Genomic DNA, 22,392 nt, shown 5'->3' with positions numbered 1-22,392 from the left:
GCCAGGACACAGCCAGCTAACGCCCCATGGGGAATGCAAACCTCTGGGGTGCTGCCCTGGGAAATGAACCTTGTCTTGTATTTCCCACACAACTGTCTTGGACGAATGCTCACTGCCTCCCTCTTTAGAGCCCTCTCTAAGTGCTGCTACCCTACCTGAGCACCCAGCATCCCCCATTCAACCCCACCGTGCCTGCTCCTCTTGGGGAGATACCACATACTCCCCTCTTCATGTGCCACCCGACACTGCTCCTCCCACTCGGTGAGATACACAGCCTCTGGCCCCTTTGGAGCTCCCCTCTGAGCAACACCGCCAGGCGCCCACATGAACCACAGCAAAGGGAAGCGGGGATTGTTGGTGTATTAAAAATAGCAACTTTAGACTGCAAATGCTGCTTGTGGATGTGCTCTTCCAGCTCTTTCCAGGCGGCTTGTCTCCATGAGCTGGCCCAGTGGACACTAGCCAAAATAGGCAGAGTAAATGCTAAACTGGGGAAACAAAGTTTTATGTGCCAGCTGCTTTTTAATTCACAGCACAGCTGACTGCATGATGCTACCGCAAGTCCTGCTCTGTGGGAGCCAGACCTGCTGTTCTAGGACTCCTTTGTTTGCTGCCATGAACTGGTCAAAACTGTTGACTGGGAGGTTGAGCCAGTGGGTCACTGTAGGATCCTGATCTAGCCTCCTCTGCCAGAAGCCAAACACCGGGTCCGCGGTGCTCAGAAAGCCCGGCTTCTCCTATGCTTCTCAGGAGATCTGAAAACAGGGAGAGGGGATGAGAAGGGGAAATGCTGTCATTCAAGCTTAAGGCTGTGATTTTACCCTGGGGTTTATTACACCCTCAAATAGCCACTGTCTGGGGACCCAGGAGAGAGTGTCACCATGCCCTGGGATATTGCACACAGGGCTGTTTTACTGGGGGAGCTTGTTCTGCCTGGGTCTGGCCCTGCCAGGGGCAGTGTGTCCTCATCTCATTAAAGTCAATGGGAGCTGAGGGTGGTCGGCACCTAGCAGAGGCACCGAGTACCTTTCAGGACGGGGTCCTATTAGAACATCCTTCTTGCTGCCATCCTTCCACCCCCAGGTCAGCAGGCTCCCTGGCCTGGGGAAAGAACCTGGGCGAAACAGCAGTGCTTGCGCCTGGTGCGCAAGGCAGGCCAGGGGGACAGACAGCTCTGTGGGGCAAGAGGCAATTCACCGTCCCAAGCGGCTCAGAGTAGCGCACATGCACTCGTCCTCCACGCTGAAATGGAGGCAGAAAGGGGACATTTTAATTTACAATTGAAGTTCTGGGCCATGCCCTCCTGTCACCCTACTGCCCCTCAGGGGAGGGCTACATGCCTAGCAAACGCAGGATTGTAGTGGGCCCCCACGCAGGTCAGCTGGCAGACACTGTGGTGGAAAGTTAAATCTTAATCCTCCTCTTCCTTGGCTAACTCAAGGACTTGGAAGCTGAGTTTCCTGCACTGACATTAGCTCCAGTCTCCTGTGGAGCAGCCCATTCTCGCCAGAACCCTTCTGATGATTCACAGGGTTTGCTTGGTGGAAGCAATGAGATGGTAGATGCTGGAGGCCCATGTGGGCGAGAGTCAGCCATCAACTCTGGAGGCATTCTAGAACCCAGGGGTGTGGGACCTGCTCTGTGAGACTAGCCTCTGGCTAGCGCACTGGAGTGAGCCACAGCCCAGCTTCATTTTTGGAGGTATGGCACCACCTTGTGGCCATTTAGCTTCAGGTCTAACGCTCTTTAGCTTAACTAAGAATTAAGTTCATTCCTTTTGTTTTTTCTGGAACTTGAATGTGGGGAGGTTGACTTTGTGTGATCCTTACTGAAAATCCTTATAGACTGAACTCTGCGTCTCCAGGTGCTTTTTCTGTGGGAGTTGGGGTTTTTGGGCAATGAAGTGAGTGCCCAGTGGTTCTCAACCAGGGATATGTGTACCCCTGGGGCTATGCAGAGGTCTTCCGGGGGTACATCAACTCATCTAGATATTTGCCTAGTTTTACAAAAAGCACTAGCGAAGTCAGTACAAACTAAAATTTCATACGTGTTTATGAAAAAAGAAAAGGAGTACTTGTGGCACCTTAGAGACTAACCAATTTATTTGAGCATGAGCTTTCGTGAGCTACAGCTCACTTCATCAGATGTATACCGTGGAAACTGCAGCAGACTTTATATACACACAGAGAATATGAAACAATACCTCCTCCCACCCCACTGTCCTGCTGGTAATAGCTTATCTAAAGTGATCAACAGGTGGGCCATTTCCAGCACAAATCCAGGTTTTCTCACCCTCCACCCCCCCACACAAATTCACTCTCCTGCTGGTGCTAGCCCATCCAAAGTGACAAGCTATTACCAGCAGGACAGTGGGGTGGGAGGAGGTATTGTTTCATATTCTCTGTGTGTATATAAAGTCTGCTGCAGTTTCCACGGTATACATCTGATGAAGTGAGCTGTAGCTCACGAAAGCTCATGCTCAAATAAATTGGTTAGTCTCTAAGGTGCCACAAGTACTCCTTTTCTTTTTGCGAATACAGACTAACACAGCTGTTCCTCTGATATGTGTTTATATTGCTCTATCTACTATACACTGATGTATGTACAATATTTATATTCCAATCTATTTATTTTATAATTTTATGGTAAAAATGAGAAAGTAAGCCATTTTTCAGTAATAGTGTGCTGTGGCACTTTTTTGTATTTTTATATCTGATTTTTTTGTAAGCAAGTACTTTTTAAGTGAGGTGAAACTTGGGGGTATGTACGACAAATCAGACTCCTGAAAGGGGTACAGTACTCTGGAAAGGTTGAGAGCCACTGGACTAGTCCACCCAAAAGTAACACATGATGTCTGCGAATTGCTGTGAGCACTTCACATCCCTTCTAATCAAACTCTCTGGAGAATGGAAGGTATTGGAGACCACTGTCTTGATCTTCACCATCCCTGGGGAGTGGGGACACCCCCGCTCCCAAAGACAATGCTAGTCGCAAAGGTTTCCGTCCCTGCGGGGCCTGGGCCTGTGCTCCAGAACTACCCAAGCAATTCAATATCCTCACAGACCCTCCCATAGGGAAAATTAAAGCCAGGTTTCCTTAGGGATTTATTTCAATGGTGCATAGCAAATTTTAAAAGTGCCTCTGAAAGAGCGAAGCTCAGCCAGCGACAGGGAAACCACCCAAATGTAAAAGATGAACTGCAAAATGGACTTTGGCCATTCCATTCTAATTTCTTTCTAATGCAGTGAGGCAGCCTGCAAGGGGGTTATTGGTCTTCACGTTTCCTTCCTGCATTTGACATTGGAAGTCTGAGGGCTGGTTTACATTTAAAACTTAGGTCAGCATAGCCACGGTGCTCAAGGGAGTGAAAAATCCAGCTCAGGGATGCTCTAACTTACACTCTGTTTTCCATTGCCCTGGAGCCCTAGTACACTCTGGCTACAACCCCCACCCAGCATAAGGGCCTGGGATTCAGTTCTCCTAGGGGCTGCTGGGAAATATTCAGTAAGGGTCAAATCCAGCATTCCTGGCTGTTTTGATGCAGTTACCCAGACAAATTTTTCCTGGGAGTTTGCCCAAGTGAGAAGTGTGCACCCCAGGTTTGCCCAGGGATTGCATCACGGAGGGGAGCCTGCACCCCATGTGGTTGCTCCAGGGTCTGCATGGGGAATAGGGTGCGGGGGGTGTGAGCAGCCCAGGGGCAGAGGCACAGCATCACCCCTCCACCCACACAGAGATTACCTGGGATCCACAATGACTTCTCCTCTCGCTGGCCCCTCCAGCTCACCAACCTTATGCCCACTGGAGCTCACGGGCCCATGGGATGATGCATGTTTTCTGCACTGGGTCTCAAGCACAGCTATGCAGAACTAGAAGTCCTCTGGAGTTATACCACCCTTGTGGTTCTCAATTACCCCAGGGATTTTCAGCCCTGCTCTTGGGGTACTATAACAGATATTCACTGTACTTCCTCTGTTGCTTTTCAGGTCTTGTGTCCTTTCCCTCCTCTCTTCTCCCACAAAGCGACTCTCACTGCTGCAGGCAATGTTTCGGATATGGTGCCACCCCACCCCCTTCTTCCATTCCTATTCTCCCGTACCCGGGAGACTGCAGCCATCCATTTGAATGCTCCAATTATGAGAACCAAACAAGCATGAGATTCAGAATCTCTCATTTAGTATCACTTGTGGCTCTCCTTGCTTATTTCCCCTACGTACATTTGTGCACAGAAACTTGAATGCAGTAAGACGACTTCATTTCCTATCGCAGAACAACTGCATCATCTCTCGTTTTGCACGCTGGAAGTGCATGCCAGACTGTTTGAGTTCAGCAAGTGCTTTCCTTCCTCTCTTCCTATCTAGACTCAAGCCTGTGAGAACGCTGGCAGTTCTGATCATTGGGAATCTGATCCCTTTCTCCTGAAGTGCAGGCTCAAAGCATGGCTCTAACTATCTGTGTCACACCAAGCAGCTAGTAAACGTCCAGTTAGGAGCTATACAATTCCAGAGGCTGGTTGTCCTCTTAAAAACCACCCACTTGCGACTAACCTTCCATTCCTCACCGTTCTAGCCCTACTGCTCTCTGGGCACATGCAGTAGCAGCAGAGGTGCTGGACTGAACACTGCTGACAACCTGGCATTCTGTCCAGGGCGCACATGGCACTGTGTGCTCTCCCTTTGGTTGTCTTGACGTGATTCCGAGTAGAAGTCAAATGTTCCACACGTCCCTCTTCCCATTGTAGGGACCAGGCCAGATTCGTGTTTTTGGGTTCCACTGCTGCGAGCAGGTGGAGTCCAACATTCAGTTTCACAGCAGTCGAAAGCCTAGCTGGCGCAGTGGGAAGTGGTGTGAAAGCCAGCTGAAACCTCTGCCCTCCATGTGCTTCCTGGGGTATGTATGCCTTTATTTATTCTTCTATGGTACCTCCTATGACATCATTTTTCAGGTTCTTTTAGGCTCTCACCTGTGGTGTATTGAAAACTGTTAAAATTACAAGCTGTCACTTTAAATTCCAAGGGGTTTCCTGTTCCAGCTTGCAGGCTAGGGGACTCTGAGGGAAGCATAGGATGTGTCCTCAGCTGTCAGTCTGCGAAGAGCCAGCCTAGACTCAGGCGGGGTGAGTTGTGCCACGCTGCCTTCAAGAGCAGCCTGCTTTCTCTCTGCATGTTTAGTTTTGGTTCTTGTGCATTAGGGTTCTGGATATAGAAAAAATAAAATAGTGTTATACTACAGCCTCCCAGCAGGAATATTTTATTCTAATTCTCTGTCTGTATGCTGTGAACATTACATCACCAAAGGCTGCCCAGCAAAGGAAGTGAGTGTCAAGCGAACAGGACAAGTTCTGAGGCTATCTTTAAAGGGTCAGTGAAAGACAAAACTAATGTTTGGTGTTACTCCAGAGTTCACCTTTAAAAGAAAGCAACATCTATACAGGGGACCTCTCACATGTGAGCTCCAGACAAAGGAGTATCAGAGCGATCCCACTCTCCCCACTAGTTTAAGGCAGCAAAGAATCCCATCCCAGTGACTCAAGAGTGGAAAGCAAACACTAACCACTAGGAGAAGAGGCCAAAGCAATTTCTGCTCCATACCTGATTCATTTCCTCCCCTTTGTTTTATGATCCTAGAAGTTTGCTACTATGAAGGCTCTTCCTAAAATCCTTTCCACTGTCTTCTCATCACTCAGGTCCCCCTTCATCACCCCATCTCACTGGTCACAGAGCGCTAGAACAATTGACCTCACATCCCTGGTCACAGGTCTCATGGCAAAACCCAAGTCGGTCAGCAGCACTCTGGCCACTGAGCCATTTCAAACACGTCCAAGACATGAGGGCTATGCAGCAGGGCTGAGGGGGTACCTGCTGGAGCTCGGTATTGCTAGTGGGAAAGTGGAAGGTATGCTCAGTGGTGCTGTTTTAATACAAAGACTTTCCTCTCTGTGGAATGACACCAACAGGGACTGAAGTCTAGAACTAAAAGTCTGGGCCTCTGCTGCTAAAGACCTGATCCATTAGCGCAGGGGCAGTAGCAGACTCAAACACTATACATGCTCTAGCCACCAGGGGTAGAGAGCTACACTGCGTTTACTGGGATACATCCATGGTAGGGCTGGATTCAAATGGCTTCAGTCACAAGTGAAATGCTTTCATTACGTGGATCACATTGACACGGAATTTAATCTACGATGACACAGCCCAGCTACCTACAGTCATTGTTGCTATCTCACTAATGAATGTTATGAGCTGGGTTAAACCTTGTTACAGGTTGAGTGAAAATGATGGGTGGGAACACACCCTTCATTCAGGATAGCTGGAAGAGACAGTTAAGGGGCCACATCTAAAACAAGGAATCATGAAGTCTGCCCAGAAACTCGCACCATGTGGGCAGAGAGTTCCACTGGGCATTCTGTCCAAGTGGGTGCAGGTATGCAAAAGAGAAGCTTATATGCAGCCAAATAACTGAGAGACTGCACAGACTGAGGCTATGTCTACAGAGACTATACTAGAAATATGTCACCGAAGCTATTCCAGCATAACCCTGCAGTATAGATGCAGCCTACACCTATGGAAGAGGGTTTTCCATCAGGGTAGAACTCTACCGCCCCAAACAATGGTAGCTACATCAACAGAAACATTCTTCTGTTGACAGAGCTTCATCTACCTAGGGGGTAAGGACAGTGTAGCTACATCGGTCAGGGTGTGGGGTTTTTTTCACACGTCTAACCAACATAGCTATGCAGGCGTAACTTTTAAGTGTAGACCTGGCCTGTGGGGTTGTGATAAATGAGGGCGGGGGAGGGGGGTGAGCTCCCTTTTATGGACACCCAGCCAGCTAGTAGCTATAAAATCCCTCTTAGTAGCTGTTCTCTAATTGCCCTACCTGTAAAGGATTAAAAAGTCTCATTGCCATGCATAGGTAAAAGGAAGGGAGTGGGCACCTGGCCAAAAGAGCCAATGGGAAGACTAAAACTTTTTAAAATTGAAATAAGACACCCCTTTTGTCTGTCTGTTGTTTTCCAGGGAAAGGCGGACAGAACAGCGCTATGCTGTAAGAGCTTGGGCCAAGTATGAGAAAAATCATCAGTATCATACCTAGAAATGACTCATTTAAAACCCCAGATATGTAAGTAGATCAGGAAATGTCTAGGAAGATGTGATTAGGTTTATTCCTTTTATTTCCTTATGGTTTGTGGATTCCTCTGTGCTAACCCCAGGTGCTTTCTGTTTTGCTTGTAACCTTTAAGCTGGACCTTAAGAAAGCTATTCCTGATGCTTAATTCTTGTAGTTGTTTTTGTTTTAAATCTAGCAAATGCCTAAGTTGCCGAATGTATTTTCTTTCTTTTTTTATTAATAAAATTTACCTTTTTTAAGAACAGGATTGGATTTTTGTGTCTTAAGAGGTTTGTGCACATGTTGTTGAATTAGCTGGTGGCAACAGCTGGTTTCTTTTTTTTTCTTTCTTTCTCAGCTCTTCCTCGGAGGGGGGAGTGAAAGGGCTTGAGCGTACCACACAGGAAGAAATTCCCAAGTGCGCCTTCCTGGGTTCTCAAAGGGGTTCTGCACTTGAGTGGTGGCAGCATCTACCCATCCAAGGCCCTTAACCCAGACCAAGTTCTAACAGCGGAAGACAGGAATTTCTTCCTAGAGATGAAGCGCTTGGAGGCAGAGGAGAGAGATGAAGTGCTTGGAGGCGGAAGCAGAGGAGAAGCGCTTGGAGGTGAAGCATTTGGAGGTGGAGGAGAGGAGAGACATGAAGCGCTTGGAGGCAGAGGAGAGGAGAGAGATGAAGTGCTTGGAGGCGGAAGCGGAGGAGAAGCGTTTGTAGGCAAAATATTTGGAGGTGGAGGAGAGGAGAGACATGAAGCGCTTGGAGGCAGAGGAGAGGAGAGAGATGAAGCGCTTGAAAGCGGAGGAGAAGCACTTGGAGGCGGAGGAGAGGAGAGAGATGAAGCGCTTAGAGCTGGAAAGGGCTATGCTGGGTCAACCAGGTAGCCCTAGAAGTCCTCCTCCAGGTACCGCTCCCCATTCCAAGCAATTCCCCACATACAAGGTAGGCAATAATACAGAAAATTTTGAAAGAGCCTGCCTTCAGTACAACATCCCTCCAGACCAGTATGTAGTGGAACTGAGGCCACAACTCAGTGGACCCTTAGCAGAGATGGCAGCTAAAATGCCTAACGTACACATGAATGAGTACGAATGTTTTAAACACAAGGCCAGAATTAGGATGGGGCTAACACCCGAGCATGCCTGTCAGCGGTTCAGAGCCCTAAGGGGTAAACCAGACATGGCATTTTCCCAACACACCTATCACATTGTGAAACATTGGGATGCCTGGATATCAGGAGCAAATGTTAAGTCTCTGGCAGATGTGTCTCTCCTCATACAAATGGAGCAGTTCTTAGTGGGTGTTCCTGAGGAAATAGAAAGGTACTGTAACGGTGCCCCCCATAAGGCTTTATGGAAATATGCTTATTGAATGTATATATGACATAACTAGAATATGTTTTATGCTACATATGCCATGTAACATATCTCTGTAAAGGTTATGAATCTATTAATCTACTGAATCTATTAATCCTATTTGTATGCATGTATCGTTTTTGTATTTGAAGTTATGAATATTGGCTGTGTACTGGCTTGATTTTTAAGTAGCCTTTGTAAAGCATTTGGTCAGCTTCTTGACAAAGGAATGTGCAAATTAAATGCCCAATCAAGAAGCACTTAAGAGACCATGGATCTTGGAAGGCTCCAATCCACATAAGAAGTCTACATGAGGACATTCAAGGTAGCAGGTAAGCAATGGCTGCTGCCTGAAAAAACTGAGTCCTGCATGGACATGTGACTCCAAAACTCCATCTTGGAGCTAGACTTTGCATGGGGGGGTCTCCACCCACAAGAGAAAGTTTATTTAAGCCCAGGGGAGACTCCTCCATTTTATCTTCAGCTGGCTCAAGAGATAGCCTCTCCACCCCCAAGGATACCTGAAAGAAACTGGAACAAAGGACAGTAATTACAGGGGGTCTGAGTGATTGCTGCACCCAGACTAGAAGGAGATCAGTCTGTAAAAGGAAGCTTACTGGGTGAGGTTTTTATCTGTATTCAGTTTTCTTAGACATAGACTTGCGTGTTCTATGTTATTTTGCTTGGTAATTCACTTTGTTCTGTCTGCTATTACTTGGAATCACTTAAATCCTACTTTCTGTATTTAATAAAATCACTTTTTACTTATTAATTAACCCAGAATATGTATTAATACCTGGGGGGGTGGGGTGCAAACAGCTGTGCATATCTCTCTATCAGTGTTGTAAAGGGCGAACAATTAATGAGTTTACCCTGTATAAGCTTTATAAAGGGTAAAACGGATTTATTTGGGGTTTGGACCCCATCGGGAGTTGAGCATCTGAGTGTTAAAGACAGGAACACTTCCCAAGCTGCTTTCAATTAAGCCTACAGCTGTTAGGGGACGTGGTTCAGACCTGGGTCTGGGTTTGCACCAGGCTAGCAGTTCTGGCTCAAACCAGGCAGGGCACTGAAGTCCTAAGCTGCCAGGGCAGGAAAGCAGGAGCAGAAGTAGTCTTCGCACACCAGGTGGCAGCCCCCAGGGGGTTTCTGTGATCCAACCCATCACAGGTACATTCTAGATGGGAAGCCCAAAACTGTAATCAAGGTGGGGGAGATCGGAGCCAAATGGGTGGAAGTGGTGGAGAAGAAAAAAGCTAGTAGCAGTTGGTGCAGATACCAGAAGGGGCAACCCGAGACAACACCCCATCATCGGAGTCAGCCCAAGGTCCCACCTCACAAGGAGGAGCCCTCCACATAGTCGGGGAGACCGCAAATAAATTCTCATCCTACCACCCTACTCTCCAACCACCCACCTTGCCCCAGCTGACAGTCAGCTGGGCGATGCTTCAAATGTAATGAGCTGGGGCAGGTAAAAGCCAACTGCCCCAAGAGCACCAGCTGACTGCAACTCATCACCCTACGATCCCACTGACAGCCTTCAGGCCCAGATACCTCACAAATACCCACAGAGCGAAGGGAAACTGTGAGTGTGGGCGGAAGGAAGATTACTGCATGGAGAGACACTGGAGCACAGGTGTCAGCTTTCCACCAATTCCTAGTGGATCCCAAATTCATCAACCCAGAGGCCCTAATCACAGTACAACCCTTTAAGGCCAACTCTTTTAACTGCTTACAGACAAGTTGCTTGTCCAGTACAAGTGTTGATCAGGAATATGAGCTTTCGCAGTCTATGACGATTATACCTTTCCCATGCTGCTGGGAGAAGACTTGGCCAACCATGTGAGGCTAACAAAAAGGGTGGGGATGGTCACCCTCACCCAGGCTAAACAGGCCTCCACACCTAACCCCATTCCTGAGCCTCCTACAAGAACCCAGTCTGTTGTCCCCTGATACCAGAGGCCCAGGGACCCAGCCAGAGGTGGTGGAACTAGACCCCAGACCAGAGTCTATGGCAGTGGTTGTCAATCCAGTTCCTGGACCCAACCAGAATCAGCCCAAGGATTGGAACTGGTGGAGCAGTCAGCACCAGAGCCCGTGCTTGCAACCCCACTAGAGTCATGGGAGTCAGCACCAAAGGGCGCCACAGAGCCTGCACCTGCAGCAGCAGCAGCTAAACCGGCACAAGAAGCTCAACCAGAGCCTGAAATACAACCTAGTGCACCTGAGGAGAGCGGTTCACAATCAATGGAGACACCACCATCACTTGCATCGCTTCCAGAGGGACCAAGCCCAAGTCCACAACCCAGCGAGGAACTAACGTCTCCAGCATCAAGGGAGTAGTTCCAGGCAGAGCAGGAAGCAGATGAAAACCTTAAGGGAGCTTGGATGGCGGCACGGAATGACCCACCGTCTCTCAGCTCTTCTAATAGGTCCAGGTTTGTTGTAGAAGGAGGGCTCTTATACAAGGAAACCCTTTCTGGTGGGGAGGACTGGCTTTCTCAGAGACGGTTGGTAGTTCCAACTAAGTATAGGGAAAAGCTCTTGAGCTTAGCCCACCATCACCCTAGTGGCCATGCTAAGGTGAATAGGACCAAAGACCATTTGGGAAAGTCATTCCTTTGGGAGGGAATGGGCAAGGACGTTTCTACCTATGTCCAGTCTTGTGAGGTGTGCCAGCGGGTGGGAAAGCCCCAAGACCTGGTCAAGGCCCCTCTCCAGCCCCTCTCCATAATTGAGGTTCCATTTCAACATGTAGCTGTGGATATTCTGGGTCCTTTCCCTAAGAAGACACCCAGAGGAAATCTATACATACTGACCTTCATGGATTTTGCCACCCGAAAGCAGTAGCTCTAAGCAACACCAGGGCTAAAAGCGTGAACCAGGCATTGGCAGACATTTTTGCCAGGGTAGTTTGGCCCTCCGACATCCTTACAGATTCAGGAACTAACTTCCTGGCAGGGAACATAAAACGTCTTTGGGAAGCTCATGGGGTGAACTACTTGGTTTGCCACCCTTACCACCATCAAACAAATGGCCTAGTGGAAAAGTTTAATGGGACTTTGGGGGCTATGATAAGTAAATTCATGAACGAGCACTCCAATGATTGGGACCTAGTGTTGCAGCAGTTGCTCTTTGCCTACAGGGCTGTACCACATCCCAGTTTCGGGTTTTCATTCTTTGAACTCATTTATGGCCACGAAGTTAAGGGACCATTACAGTTGGTAAAGCAGAAATGTGAGGGAGTTACATCTTCTCCAGGAACTAACATTTTGGACTTTGTAACCAACCTGCAAAACACCCTCAAAGACTCTCTAACCCTTGCTCGATAAAACCTACAGGATGCTCAACAAGACTAAAAGGCCTGGTACAATAAGCATGCCAGAGAGTGTTCCTTCAGAGTAGGTGACCAAGTCATGGTCCTGAAAGCACTCCAGGCCAATAAGATGGAAGCGTTGTGGGAGGCGCCATTTATGATCCAAGAGCTCCTGGGAGCTGTTGATTACCTCATAGCATTTCCAGACCCTACCCTAAAACCTAAAGTATACCATGTTAACTCTCTAAAGCCCTTTTATTCCTGAGAAATCAAGGTTTTCCAGTTTATAGCACAGGAGAGAGACGACATTGAGTGGCCTACTCTGAAGGGAAAAGCAACAGTGGCGTAAAAGAAGTGAGCCTTTCCATAACCCTTGGGCATAAGCAGCAACAGCAAATCCAGGAGCTGTGCACCAGCTTCACACCAATGTTTTCAGCCATCCCAGGACAGACAGAACGGGCATACCACTCCATTGACACAGGTGATGCTCGCCCAATTAGAGCCCAACCCTACCAGATAGCTGCTCAAGCCAAAACTGCGATAGAAAGGGAGATCAAGGACATGTTACAGATAGGTGTAATCTGCCCCTCTGAGAGTGCATGGGCCTCTCCAGTGGTTCTGGTTCCCAAACCAGATGGGGAAATCCACTTACTGTAAGCTAAATGCTGGAACTCGCCCATAGAACTATCCAATGCCATGCACAGATGAGCTATTGGAGAAACTGGGACATGCCCAATTCATCTCCATCTTAGACTTAACTAAGGGGTACTGGCAAGTGCCGCTAGATGACCCAGCCAAGAAAAGGTTAGTCTTCACCCATGAAGGCTGTATGAATTTAATGTGCTCACTTTCGGACGGTAAAATGCACCTGCCACCTTCCAGAGACTGGTAGATAACCTTCTGGCTGGATTTGGGGAATTTACAGTCACCTACCTTGATAATGTGGCCATATTCTCAGATTCCTGGGCAGAACACCTGGAACACCTCCAAGCTGTCTTCCAGCGCATAAGGAAGGCAGGATTAACAGTTAAGGTCAAAAAATGTCAAATAGGCCTAAACAGGGTAACATACCTTGGACACCAGGTGGGTCAAGGAACTATTAACCCCCTACAGGCTAAAGTAAATGCTATCCAAAATTAACCTGTCCCTAAGTCAAAGAAGCAGGTCCAATCCTTCTTGGGCTTAGCTGGGTGTTACTGACGATTTGTACCACACTACAGCCAAATTGCCACCCCACTGACTGACCTAACCAGGAAAAAACAGACAAATGCAGTTCAGTGGTCTGAGAAGTGTCAAAAAGCCTTTAGCCAGCTTAAGGAGGCCCTTACGTCTGAGCCTGTACTAAGGGCCCCGCACTTTGACCAACCTTTCGTCGTAACCACAGATGCGTCTGAGCGTGGTATAGGAGCAGTTTTAATGCAGGAAGGACCAGATCAACAATTCCATCCTGTCGTGTTCCTCAGCAAAAAAACTTTCGGAGAGGGAAAGCCACTGGTCAGTCTCAGAAAAAGAATGCTACGCCATTGTGTATGCTCTGGAGAAGCTACACCCATATATTTGGGGATGGCGTTTCTGACCATGCTGCACTGAAGTAGCTTGACACCGTCAAAAAGGCTAACAAAAAACTTCTTCGGTGGAGTTTAGCTCTTAAAGACTTTGATTTTGTGATACAACACATCTCAGGAGCCTCTAACAAAGTGGCTGATGCACTCTCCTAGGAAGGTTTCCCAGAATCAGCCAGGTAAAAATGTCCCTATATTCTAAGTCCTTGTAGTCTTTAACATGCGGAAAATACTGTTTAGTTCTTCATGTCATTATTAGCAAAATTAGAGGTGCATGTATCTAATTAACTCTGTTTCCTAAACCTCCAGGAAGAAATCCCAGCCAGTGTGGACCCGACTTGAACCAGGCTGGCCAGCACCATCTGTAATTTGGAGGGTGTGTGATAAATGAAGGGGGGTTGGGGGTAGCTCCCTTTTATGGGCACCCAGCCAGCCAGTAGCTATAAAATCCCTCTTAGTTGCTGTTCTCTAATCGCTCTACCTGTAAAGTGTTAAAAAGTCTCACTGCCATGCATAGGTAAAAGGAAGGGAGTGGGCACCTGGCCAAAAGCCAATGGGAAGGCTAAAACTTTTTAAAATGGAAACAATACTCCCCTTTTGTCTGACTGTTGTTGTTCTCCAGGGAGAGGCGGACAGAACAGAGCTATGCTGTAAGAGCTTTGGCCAGGTATGAAAAAAATCATCAGTATCATACCTAGAAAGACTCATTTAAAACCCCAGATATGTAAGTAGATCAGGAAATGTCTAGGAAGATGTGATTAGGTTTATTCCTTTTATTTCCTTATGGCTTGTAGATTCCTCTGTGCTAATCCCAGGCTTTTTGTTTTGCTTGTAACCTTTAAACTGGACCTCAAGAAAGCTATTCTTGATGCTTAATCCTCGTAGTTGTTTTGGGTTTTTTTTAATCTAGCAAATGCCTCAGTTCCCAGGTATATTTTCTATTTTTTTTATTAATAAAATTTACCTTTTTAAAGAACTGAATTGGATTTTTGTGTCTTTAGAGGTTTGTACACATGTTAATTAGCTGGTGGCAACAGCTGATTTCTTTCTTTTTTTTTTCTTTCTCAGCCTTCCCCAAAGGGGGGGTGAAAGGGCTTGAGGGTACCCCACAGGAAGAAATTCTCAATTGCGCCTTCATGGGTTCTCAAAGGGGGTCTGCACTTGGGTGGTGGCAGCATCCAAGGTCAGAGAGAAGCTGTAACCTTGGGAGATTAATACAAGCCTGGAAAACAGAAAAGGAGTACTTGTGGCACCTTAGAGACTAACCAATTTATTTGAGCATAAGCATAAGATGCATCCGATGAAGTGAGCTGTAGCTCACGAAAGCTTATGCTCAAATAAATTGGTTAGTCTCTAAGGTGCCACAAGTACTCCTTCTCTTTTTGCGAATACAGACTAACATGGCTGTTACTCTGATACAAGCCTGGAGTGGCCAGTATTAATTTTTAGAATCTTTGCGGGCCCTCACCTTCTGCACTTGAAGTGCCAGAGTGGGGAATCAGCCTTGACAGGGGTTTTGTCTCCTGCTCACTTTGAACCTAGTTTAAAGACCTCCTTGCTAGGGGCCAGTCGGTGCATGAGGATGCTCTTCCCCTTCTTGGTCAGGTGGACCCCATCTCTTCCCAGCAGACCTTCTTCCTGGAACAGCATCCCATGATCGAGGAAGCTAAAGCCCTCCTTCGACATCATCTGCCCAGCCATGCATTTATATCCATGATGTGTGTGTGTCCCTGCTTGAGCTCTTACCCTCAACCAGGAGGATGGACGAGAACACAACCTTCACCCTCGCTCCCAGAGCCCTGCAGTCAATGTGGATCAGCTCAGGCTCAGACCTGGCCATATCATTAGTGCCTAAATGGATGGGAAGCATGAGGTAGAATGATGGAGGCGCCTCAGCAACCTTTCTGTCGTGTCCAGACAAGTAGCAAACATCTCAGGACATCATGTCAGGTTGGCAGACGAAGGCTTCCATCCCCTTCAGAAGGGAGTCCCTGACCATCAGCACCCTATGTCTCCTGCTTTTGGGGGTAGTGGCCAGCCTTGTGGACAGGTGGATCCTCCTCCTCAGCCAGCGCAGCCTGCTGCTGTATTTGTGCATCTCTGACTGGCCAAGCCGTCTCCATCCTCTGACTGAGGGAGCAAAATGGGGTTCAGCTGGGCTCCCACAGGACCTCCCTGGACCCAGAACTGTGCAGGGGAGACACCCCCCCATTTCCACCCACTGTGGGGGCACTAGGACTCAGGTAGCATCTTCCCTCCTCCACCATGTGAAAAAACAGCAGTAAAAAGTGAGCCAGAGACTTCACTGGCAGAAGCAGCTAAAGCAGGACCCTTTGGATATTTGGAGACTTCCCTACAGCTTTGGCTGCACCGTCTCTGCCCCCTGGCCTCTTTCCCCCTTGTTCTCCAGTTCAGGGCTGTTGTTCAGCTTCCATGCAGAGAGGTGGGGGATCCGCCGCTCACATGTGTGGCCTCTCTTCGGTCTGTGAATGACTCGGGTCTTCAGCCAGGCTGGTACAGTGAGTTAAATGCCTCGTCCCTTCTCTTTACCCTCAGCGCATAGCAGTACAAAGTTCAGAGGGAATCTGAGGCTCACATGGGACTCATACCGATATTATCACAATTACCACTTGTGTCCTCTGATCCTGGATGACTGATGAGTGAAAGGCACGGCCCTCTGGGTATCCAGGGTCCATTTGTTTGTGTCGGAGTCCTACAGGGGCAATCTGAAGTTCTATGCCAACCTCCTGGTCCCGTGAGTCAGCCTGGCCAGAGGAATGAAGGCTGGTAACATTTCAAAGTGCTCAGCCATTGACCTCCCTCATCTTTTAGGTCCAGATTATGACATCAATGAGCCCGTTGCCCTCTGGCATTGGGATGTTCTTTGCATTGCATCTCCCCCTTACAAAGCTGCAGGACGGTAGCCCCTGGCAGACCCAGAGACAGCTGGTCAGAGCCTTATTTCCTGTACAGGGCGTCTGCCACTATATTTTCTTTCCCTTTATCTAGAAGAAACTTTTGTCACCTTTGTCTGTTACAGTCTCCAGGACATAATATTAGAGAGTACCATAATTTCACCTACTGAGTTGTTACAAACATTTCACAGTGGCATCAATGATCAGTGAGTTAATAAATAACTATCATGACACCAGTGTGTGAAGTGTAGTGAGTGTGTCACGCCTGATAAGAACTGCTGATACAGAGTAGTGAACCACAAATGGGCCTCTGTGTCACCAACACACACGAGTCATGCGAGGGGGGGCTAGCAAGGGGTCAAGTTCCCATCATGCAACTTTCTCCATCCCACCATGTGATGAGATTGCATCAGCTGTTTTTTCCACAAATACAGAAAAGAAATATTTATTGAACACGTCTGTCTTTTCTGCATTATTATTGATAGTTCTACCACTTCCATCTAGTAAAGGACCAATACCATTGTCAGGATTTAAAAACTCTTTCTAAGTGTTGTTAACTGTGCTGGACATAGAGTTCTTCTTGTGTCCCTTGGCTTCCCTTATCTATAGTCTACAATTCCTAATTTCTGATTTATACTCATTACTATCAATTTCCCCTTTATTCCATTCATTCTCTGTGTGTGTGTGTGTGTGTTTGTATTATATATACAGTTGCCTTCACTTCCTCTCTAATCCAGGTCATTTTTTAACCAGCATAGCCTTCTTCCTCAATCATGAGATTGTGGTTTATTGGGCATCTAATAAGGTGTTCTTTTAAATGATTCCCAATTATCATTTACATTTTTCTGATTAAATTCTTCCTCCAGCTGATTTGGTCCATAATTGTTTTCAGCTTTGTGAAATGGTCTAGATAATACTTAGTCCTGCCTCAATGCCAGGCACTGGACCAGATGGCCTATTAAGGTCTCTTCCAGGCCTACATTTTTATGATTCTATTAAATTAGCCCCCTTAAAGCACCCAGTATATATATTACTGGTCTGGATTTTATTCTATATGCTCATTATAAATGTGATCAAGTCATGATCACTTGTACCTATGCTATCATTAATTTTTAGTTCTGTGATTAGTTCCTTTGTATCTGTTAGAACAAGGGCAAATATAGAATTTCCCCATATTGTTTGCAATATTATTTGAGTTATAAAATTGTCATGTATAATGTTTAGACATTCCAAGGATGTTTTAGTACTGGTAGCCTGAAACTTCCAGCATATGTCACTCAGATTGAAGTCCCCCATGATTACAAAGCATTTTTTTCCTTCACACTGTAGATAGGTGCGTCAGGAGCTGCTCATCCTGTTCCCTAGCATGATTTGGTTGTGTGTAGCAGACACCAACTAATACCCCTTCTTGTGCTTTATCTGTTGGGACTTTGATCCATATACATTCAAGATCATTCTCTTCGAAGTTCTCAGTGACTCGGAAACAGATAATGCCATTTTTGACATAGAGTGCCACTCCCCATCCCTTTTTGCCCACTCAGTCCTTCCTAAATAGGTTATAACCATTTATTCCAACATTGATTCCAACATTTCAATTGATATTCAAAAAAAGAGCAATTCTAGTTCCTCCTGTTTGTTACCCAGGCTCCTGGCACTAGTGTACGGGCAATACAAGAATTTCTTCTCTTCGTGTCCTTTGGTTCCTTAATTAATTTTGTTCTCAACATCTCAATTTTATGCCGAGTGCTCCTATCTTCCCTTTTTTTACCCAACCCTTTTACTATAAGTTTAACCCCCTCCCTGACAAAACTAATATGGAAAGATGAGAGTAAAAAGAGGGAAAATATGAGCATTCAGGTAGCATAAAATCAAGATGTTGGAAACAAAATTAATGATGCAGCACTTTTTTGTCAACATCACTAGTATCATTTGAGGAGGTGGTGTTACCACGCCAATAGAAAAATGCCTTTTGCTGCTATAAGTTGCACCTACATTAGAGGGCTCTGAGGGTACACCTTTATCAGCTAGGGAGTGTGTTTATTTCACACCCCTGACCAAAATAGCTATTGACAAAATGTTGTAGTGTAAATCTGGCCTCAGTAACCACTACTTTGATCCCTGAAAAATTTATGGCTTATTATCCCTTTCCTGCCTGGTTAGAGCAGGTATTCTCTGTATGTGGCATGAGAATATGACTAGTACAGGCAATATCTTACTGGTGACAGGGTTTAAAATCCCAGTCTTTTAAACTGCATCCTTTGTAAATTGTCAGGTACACTGAGAATTTGTAATTATGGCATCAGAACATCAACTCATGCTATATGCTTCATTAAGCTCTTGCTATGGCCAGACAGGTTGGAATGTGTACTCTGATGTGAATTATGAGTAACAACATCAAAGTGCATGAGTTTACACTGGTGTAAAATTCATGTGAAGAAAAAGGCTCCATGTTCATATCTATATGTTGTTTGCAGTGTTATAATCATGTCAGTCCCATGGTATTAGAGAGACAAGGTTGGTAAGGCAATATCTTTTATTGGACCAGCTTATGTTGGTGAGAGAGAAAAGCATGGGAGAGCGGTAGGTGGGGGGTGGGGTTAGATTGACCCCTCAGCCTGTGGAAGAGGTGTGGGAGGGGTTTAGAGTTACCATACCTGGGTTTTCCTGGGCATGACCTTTTTTCTGGTCCTCCGATCTCCATCTGGGCAAATTTCTGAAATGTGGAAAAATGTCCATGATTTTTTCTTGCTCATTACAGATCAGAAAAAGTCGTCCCGCAGAGCCGTAACTAGGCTCTTCAGCGCCCAGGAAGAGCAAGCCTACCAGCGCCCCCAGCTGTTGGGCCCCCATCATTTTTTTGCCCCTGTGGCTTTGTGCCCTGGGCAGCTGCCCCACTCACCCTGCCCTGGTTACGGCCCTGCATCTCTGCACTTTCATTGGTCCCCCCTGCATCTGCAACCGCTGGCTCCCACCCAGCCTGCCAGGTAAGTGTGGCTGTCAAGTGCCTTTCGGCCAGGCTGCCTACCCCACTGCATGACCACAGAACCCAGTCAGGATCAGTCACAGCGTGGCCAGGCCCCAGCTCCCTGCTCTCAGTATGGGAAAGGCCCATAGGGAGGTGCTGACTGACACTGCGACCGGGGCCTGCGCCAGCCGGCCTACCACCCTGAGAGGGAGCACAACAGTTCCCCCTCCTTGAGATTGAGGTTGCAGGTATCCCTGCCAGAACCCACATATACCCCATCCCATTACACGCACATCCCTAGTATCCCCCAAATACCCCTCCCAGTATCTATACACCCCTCCACACATCCCGAATACTCCTTCCAGTACACACACAGCACCCCCCCATCCCTCCCAATGTACATATCTCCCACCCCCCCAAATACCCCTCCCAGTACACACACACCCGAGCACCCCCCAAATACCTCTTCCAGTAAACATACACCCTTCCCACACACCCCAAATATCCCTCCCAATACACACAGCCCCTCCCCCCAATATACCCAGTGTGCGGGAATGGGGGGGGCGGCGGATGAGGCTAGGCTCACAGCTCAGTGAGGGGGGAGGGGCAAGTGGGGGGCGGGGCTAGGCTCATCCAGTCACCGGGTGCGTCACTCACGACTGCCTCACGGAGCGGGCGGGGCCTGGCCAGGGAGGGACAGACGTCACTTCCGTTCCGTGGTAGAGAGCGCTGGCGCCGGACGGTGGTGGAGGTTAGTGCGACGGTTGCTGGCAGCCTTCGAGGGACAATGAGCGACAGCGGGGAGCAGAACTACGGCGAGCGGGTAATACACGGAGCCTGAGTGCACAGCCGGCCGGGCCTCCAAAGCGGCAGCGCGGCCTGGCCCGTCTGGGGCTGGCCTGGGGCGCCGCTCCACGGCCCCGCGAGGCAGGGGCAGGCCTGTAGCTCGCAGGCAGGGGGCGGCGCGGAGCGCGGCTTAGCCTCCGCGGGGAGCGCGCTGGGAGGCCCGTCCGTTAGGGCTGGCTGGGGTTGGCGCGGGAAAATGGCCGCCGGGCCGCTAATGGGGGAGGCGGGGACACTCTAGCTGCTCGACTGCGTGCTCCATGGTGAGTCCTCCCGGCGCCATCTTGGGCTGGTGACCCGCCAAAGGGACAAAATGGCCGAGAGGCCGGGCGCTTCTATGCCCAGGCGGCCCGCGGTCGGGGTCCTGGCAGGCGAGCCCCTTTCTCGGGGGTGGCAGCCCTGGAAGTACGGTCACGGCCTGGGCGTGCTGGCGGGCGCGACCCGAGCTTCTACCCGGCAGGACGTGCTTTGCGCGGGCTCCACGCCAGAGGCGCACAGCCCTCCCCCCTCCCGCACTTAATAGCACCAGGGAGCTTCAGCGGGCTTCGCCCTGAAGCTGCTGAGCCAATCGTGGGCGAAGCAAGGAGCTTGGCTAGGGCATGTGATTCCTCTGGCCCAGCACCTCTCCCGGCGCTCCTAGGGGCGTAGCCACCCGTCTGCTGGCAGTCGCTGCCGCAGAGCAGCGTGGCTATAGCCTGTCCTCTCTTCCTCAGTGGTGTTTCTGGGTAAGGGATGGGGTATTTAGACGACGTTAAGTAACGTGGGTGCAGTCCCACTCCAGGCACCGTGGAAAGGGGATTGGAACTCAAGCCTCCACGCTCTAGTTCCTGTACTCACCACTGGAGGCACTGGCGCTGCCTGTACTGTCCCTGTTATCTTGCTATTAATGGTTGGGTGTGACGGCTTTTGACAAACTATCAATAACCAGAAGCTATTGATGGTGCCTAAAATGCATATAGAGCTTGAGGGCTAGCTTATGGGGAGGGCCAGCTTGCTTTACCATTAGTATTGGCATAGACATCCGTTGCGTTTGCTGGGGCCTGAGTCAATGGGATGGGAGAATGGAGCTGAACCTGAGTTCTTGCTGTGTTTACAACTATGAGGGGAGCACTCTGTCAAACCTTACGCTGCTTGTAAACACTATGTAACTTTTCATAGCAGTTTACTGGGCTTGTCAAGGATGACAGTGTCTTAGAATGTGTTTTTTCCCCAAAAACTGGAATAGCATAATTGCTCAGATAAGAACACTGTAGACTTTTGCAGTATACAGTTAGCCCTTTGATCACAGGTAGAAATCTTTGGAGAAGATCTTTTACAGGGGAAAATCTTTGGAGTGGCAGTAAGATAGTTTTCAGTGGTTCTGCATGTCCACACTGCAACACATCTGTTACTTGCTTTCTGTTATAATTCTGTTCGTGATTTCACTATGCAGGTAGTAATGCACTTCTGAATGTTTAATAGTCAAAAGTTGCAGTTGCTTGTGTAAGTTAATCTTTTATACATTGAACTTTGGCCCTTTAATTATGTCTAAAAACATAAATTTGCCTCTTAAAATAGCTACAATTCTATTCTGCGCAGATATTTTGGCCTCCTGAATCATGTTTCAAAGTGACTGGTATATCTAGACAGTATCAACTGCTTGAAATTACAAGTCCTGAAGTTTTGGTTTTGCAAACAGTGATTATTGGGACAGTATTATCCTTCGTGTTCACAAGGGGCACAAAATTTTCTATGAAAGCCAAGTAGTAGTATTGCAGTTACGGTACAGTAAACGGCAACTTCTGAAACAAGCAGCATTTACTGCAAAAATGTTATATTTAGCTGGGTCAAATATAACAAATGGAAGTTAAGCAGAAAAAGAGAGGTGAATTATTTAGATATTTGGTGGTCGGGGGGGGGGGGAAAGGAGGGGGAAGCTTGTCAGTGTAATCCAAATGGAGTAATTAGTTTAAATTGAAACATTGCAAAAATACATATTTTTTAAATGAAATTTTCTGACTTCCCGTTATGCCTGAGGCCTATGTAGCTGTTTATATTTCTACACATTGTTTGGTAATTGAGTTTTTAAATCTGTCATAGAGGTTTTTATTTCCTTTAAAAAAAAAATCAAAGTAAAACGTAAGCTTTCCATAGAAACGAATATGTAGGGTGGTAGTATGAAATCTTAAATTTTATCCATGTACTCATCTTTCCAGTAGCATGTGTAGAATTTCCGGTGGCTCAGATTTACTACTATTGGACAGTAGTACTGACCTTAAGAGTATAGCTACACTGCAGTATAAACCTAGGGTTAGTGGGACTCAAATCAGTTGACCAGTGGTAAGGAAC

General features: G+C 47.6%; 1 protein-coding gene and 1 long non-coding RNA gene across 3 annotated transcripts in view; one reads left to right on the top strand and one right to left on the bottom strand.

Annotated features, from left to right (window-relative positions):
• Nucleotides 1-342: 342 nt before the first annotated feature.
• LOC125642221 (uncharacterized) lies at nucleotides 343-19,825 on the bottom strand. Of its 2 annotated transcripts, XR_012669916.1 has the most exons (4): nucleotides 19,763-19,825; nucleotides 18,911-18,969; nucleotides 3,742-5,195; nucleotides 343-755 (listed from the first exon to the last, which is right to left on the bottom strand). It is a non-coding gene; the product is annotated as an uncharacterized LOC125642221 (long non-coding RNA). The 2 variants fall into 2 exon arrangements; XR_007358333.2 differs by lacking the exon at nucleotides 343-755 and having other exon boundaries at nucleotides 2,668-5,195.
• A 70-nt stretch (nucleotides 19,826-19,895) lies between these two features.
• Nucleotides 19,896-22,392, top strand: part of TRA2B (transformer 2 beta homolog) — a 32,045-nt gene continuing 29,548 nt past the window's right edge. Inside the window, exon 1 of the mRNA XM_048863184.2 lies at nucleotides 19,896-20,044. Within this exon, the coding sequence (XP_048719141.1) occupies nucleotides 20,009-20,044 (36 nt within the window). The 5' untranslated portion in view covers nucleotides 19,896-20,008. The remainder of the gene's footprint in view (nucleotides 20,045-22,392) is intronic.

The sequence above is a fragment of the Caretta caretta genome, chromosome 9 (genome assembly GCF_965140235.1).
Source record: "Caretta caretta isolate rCarCar2 chromosome 9, rCarCar1.hap1, whole genome shotgun sequence".
In the NCBI taxonomy this organism is placed as follows: Eukaryota; Metazoa; Chordata; order Testudines; family Cheloniidae; genus Caretta; species Caretta caretta.
The sequence above is the reverse complement of the archived record's forward strand: the minus strand, read 5'-3'. Positions and strand labels throughout refer to the sequence as shown.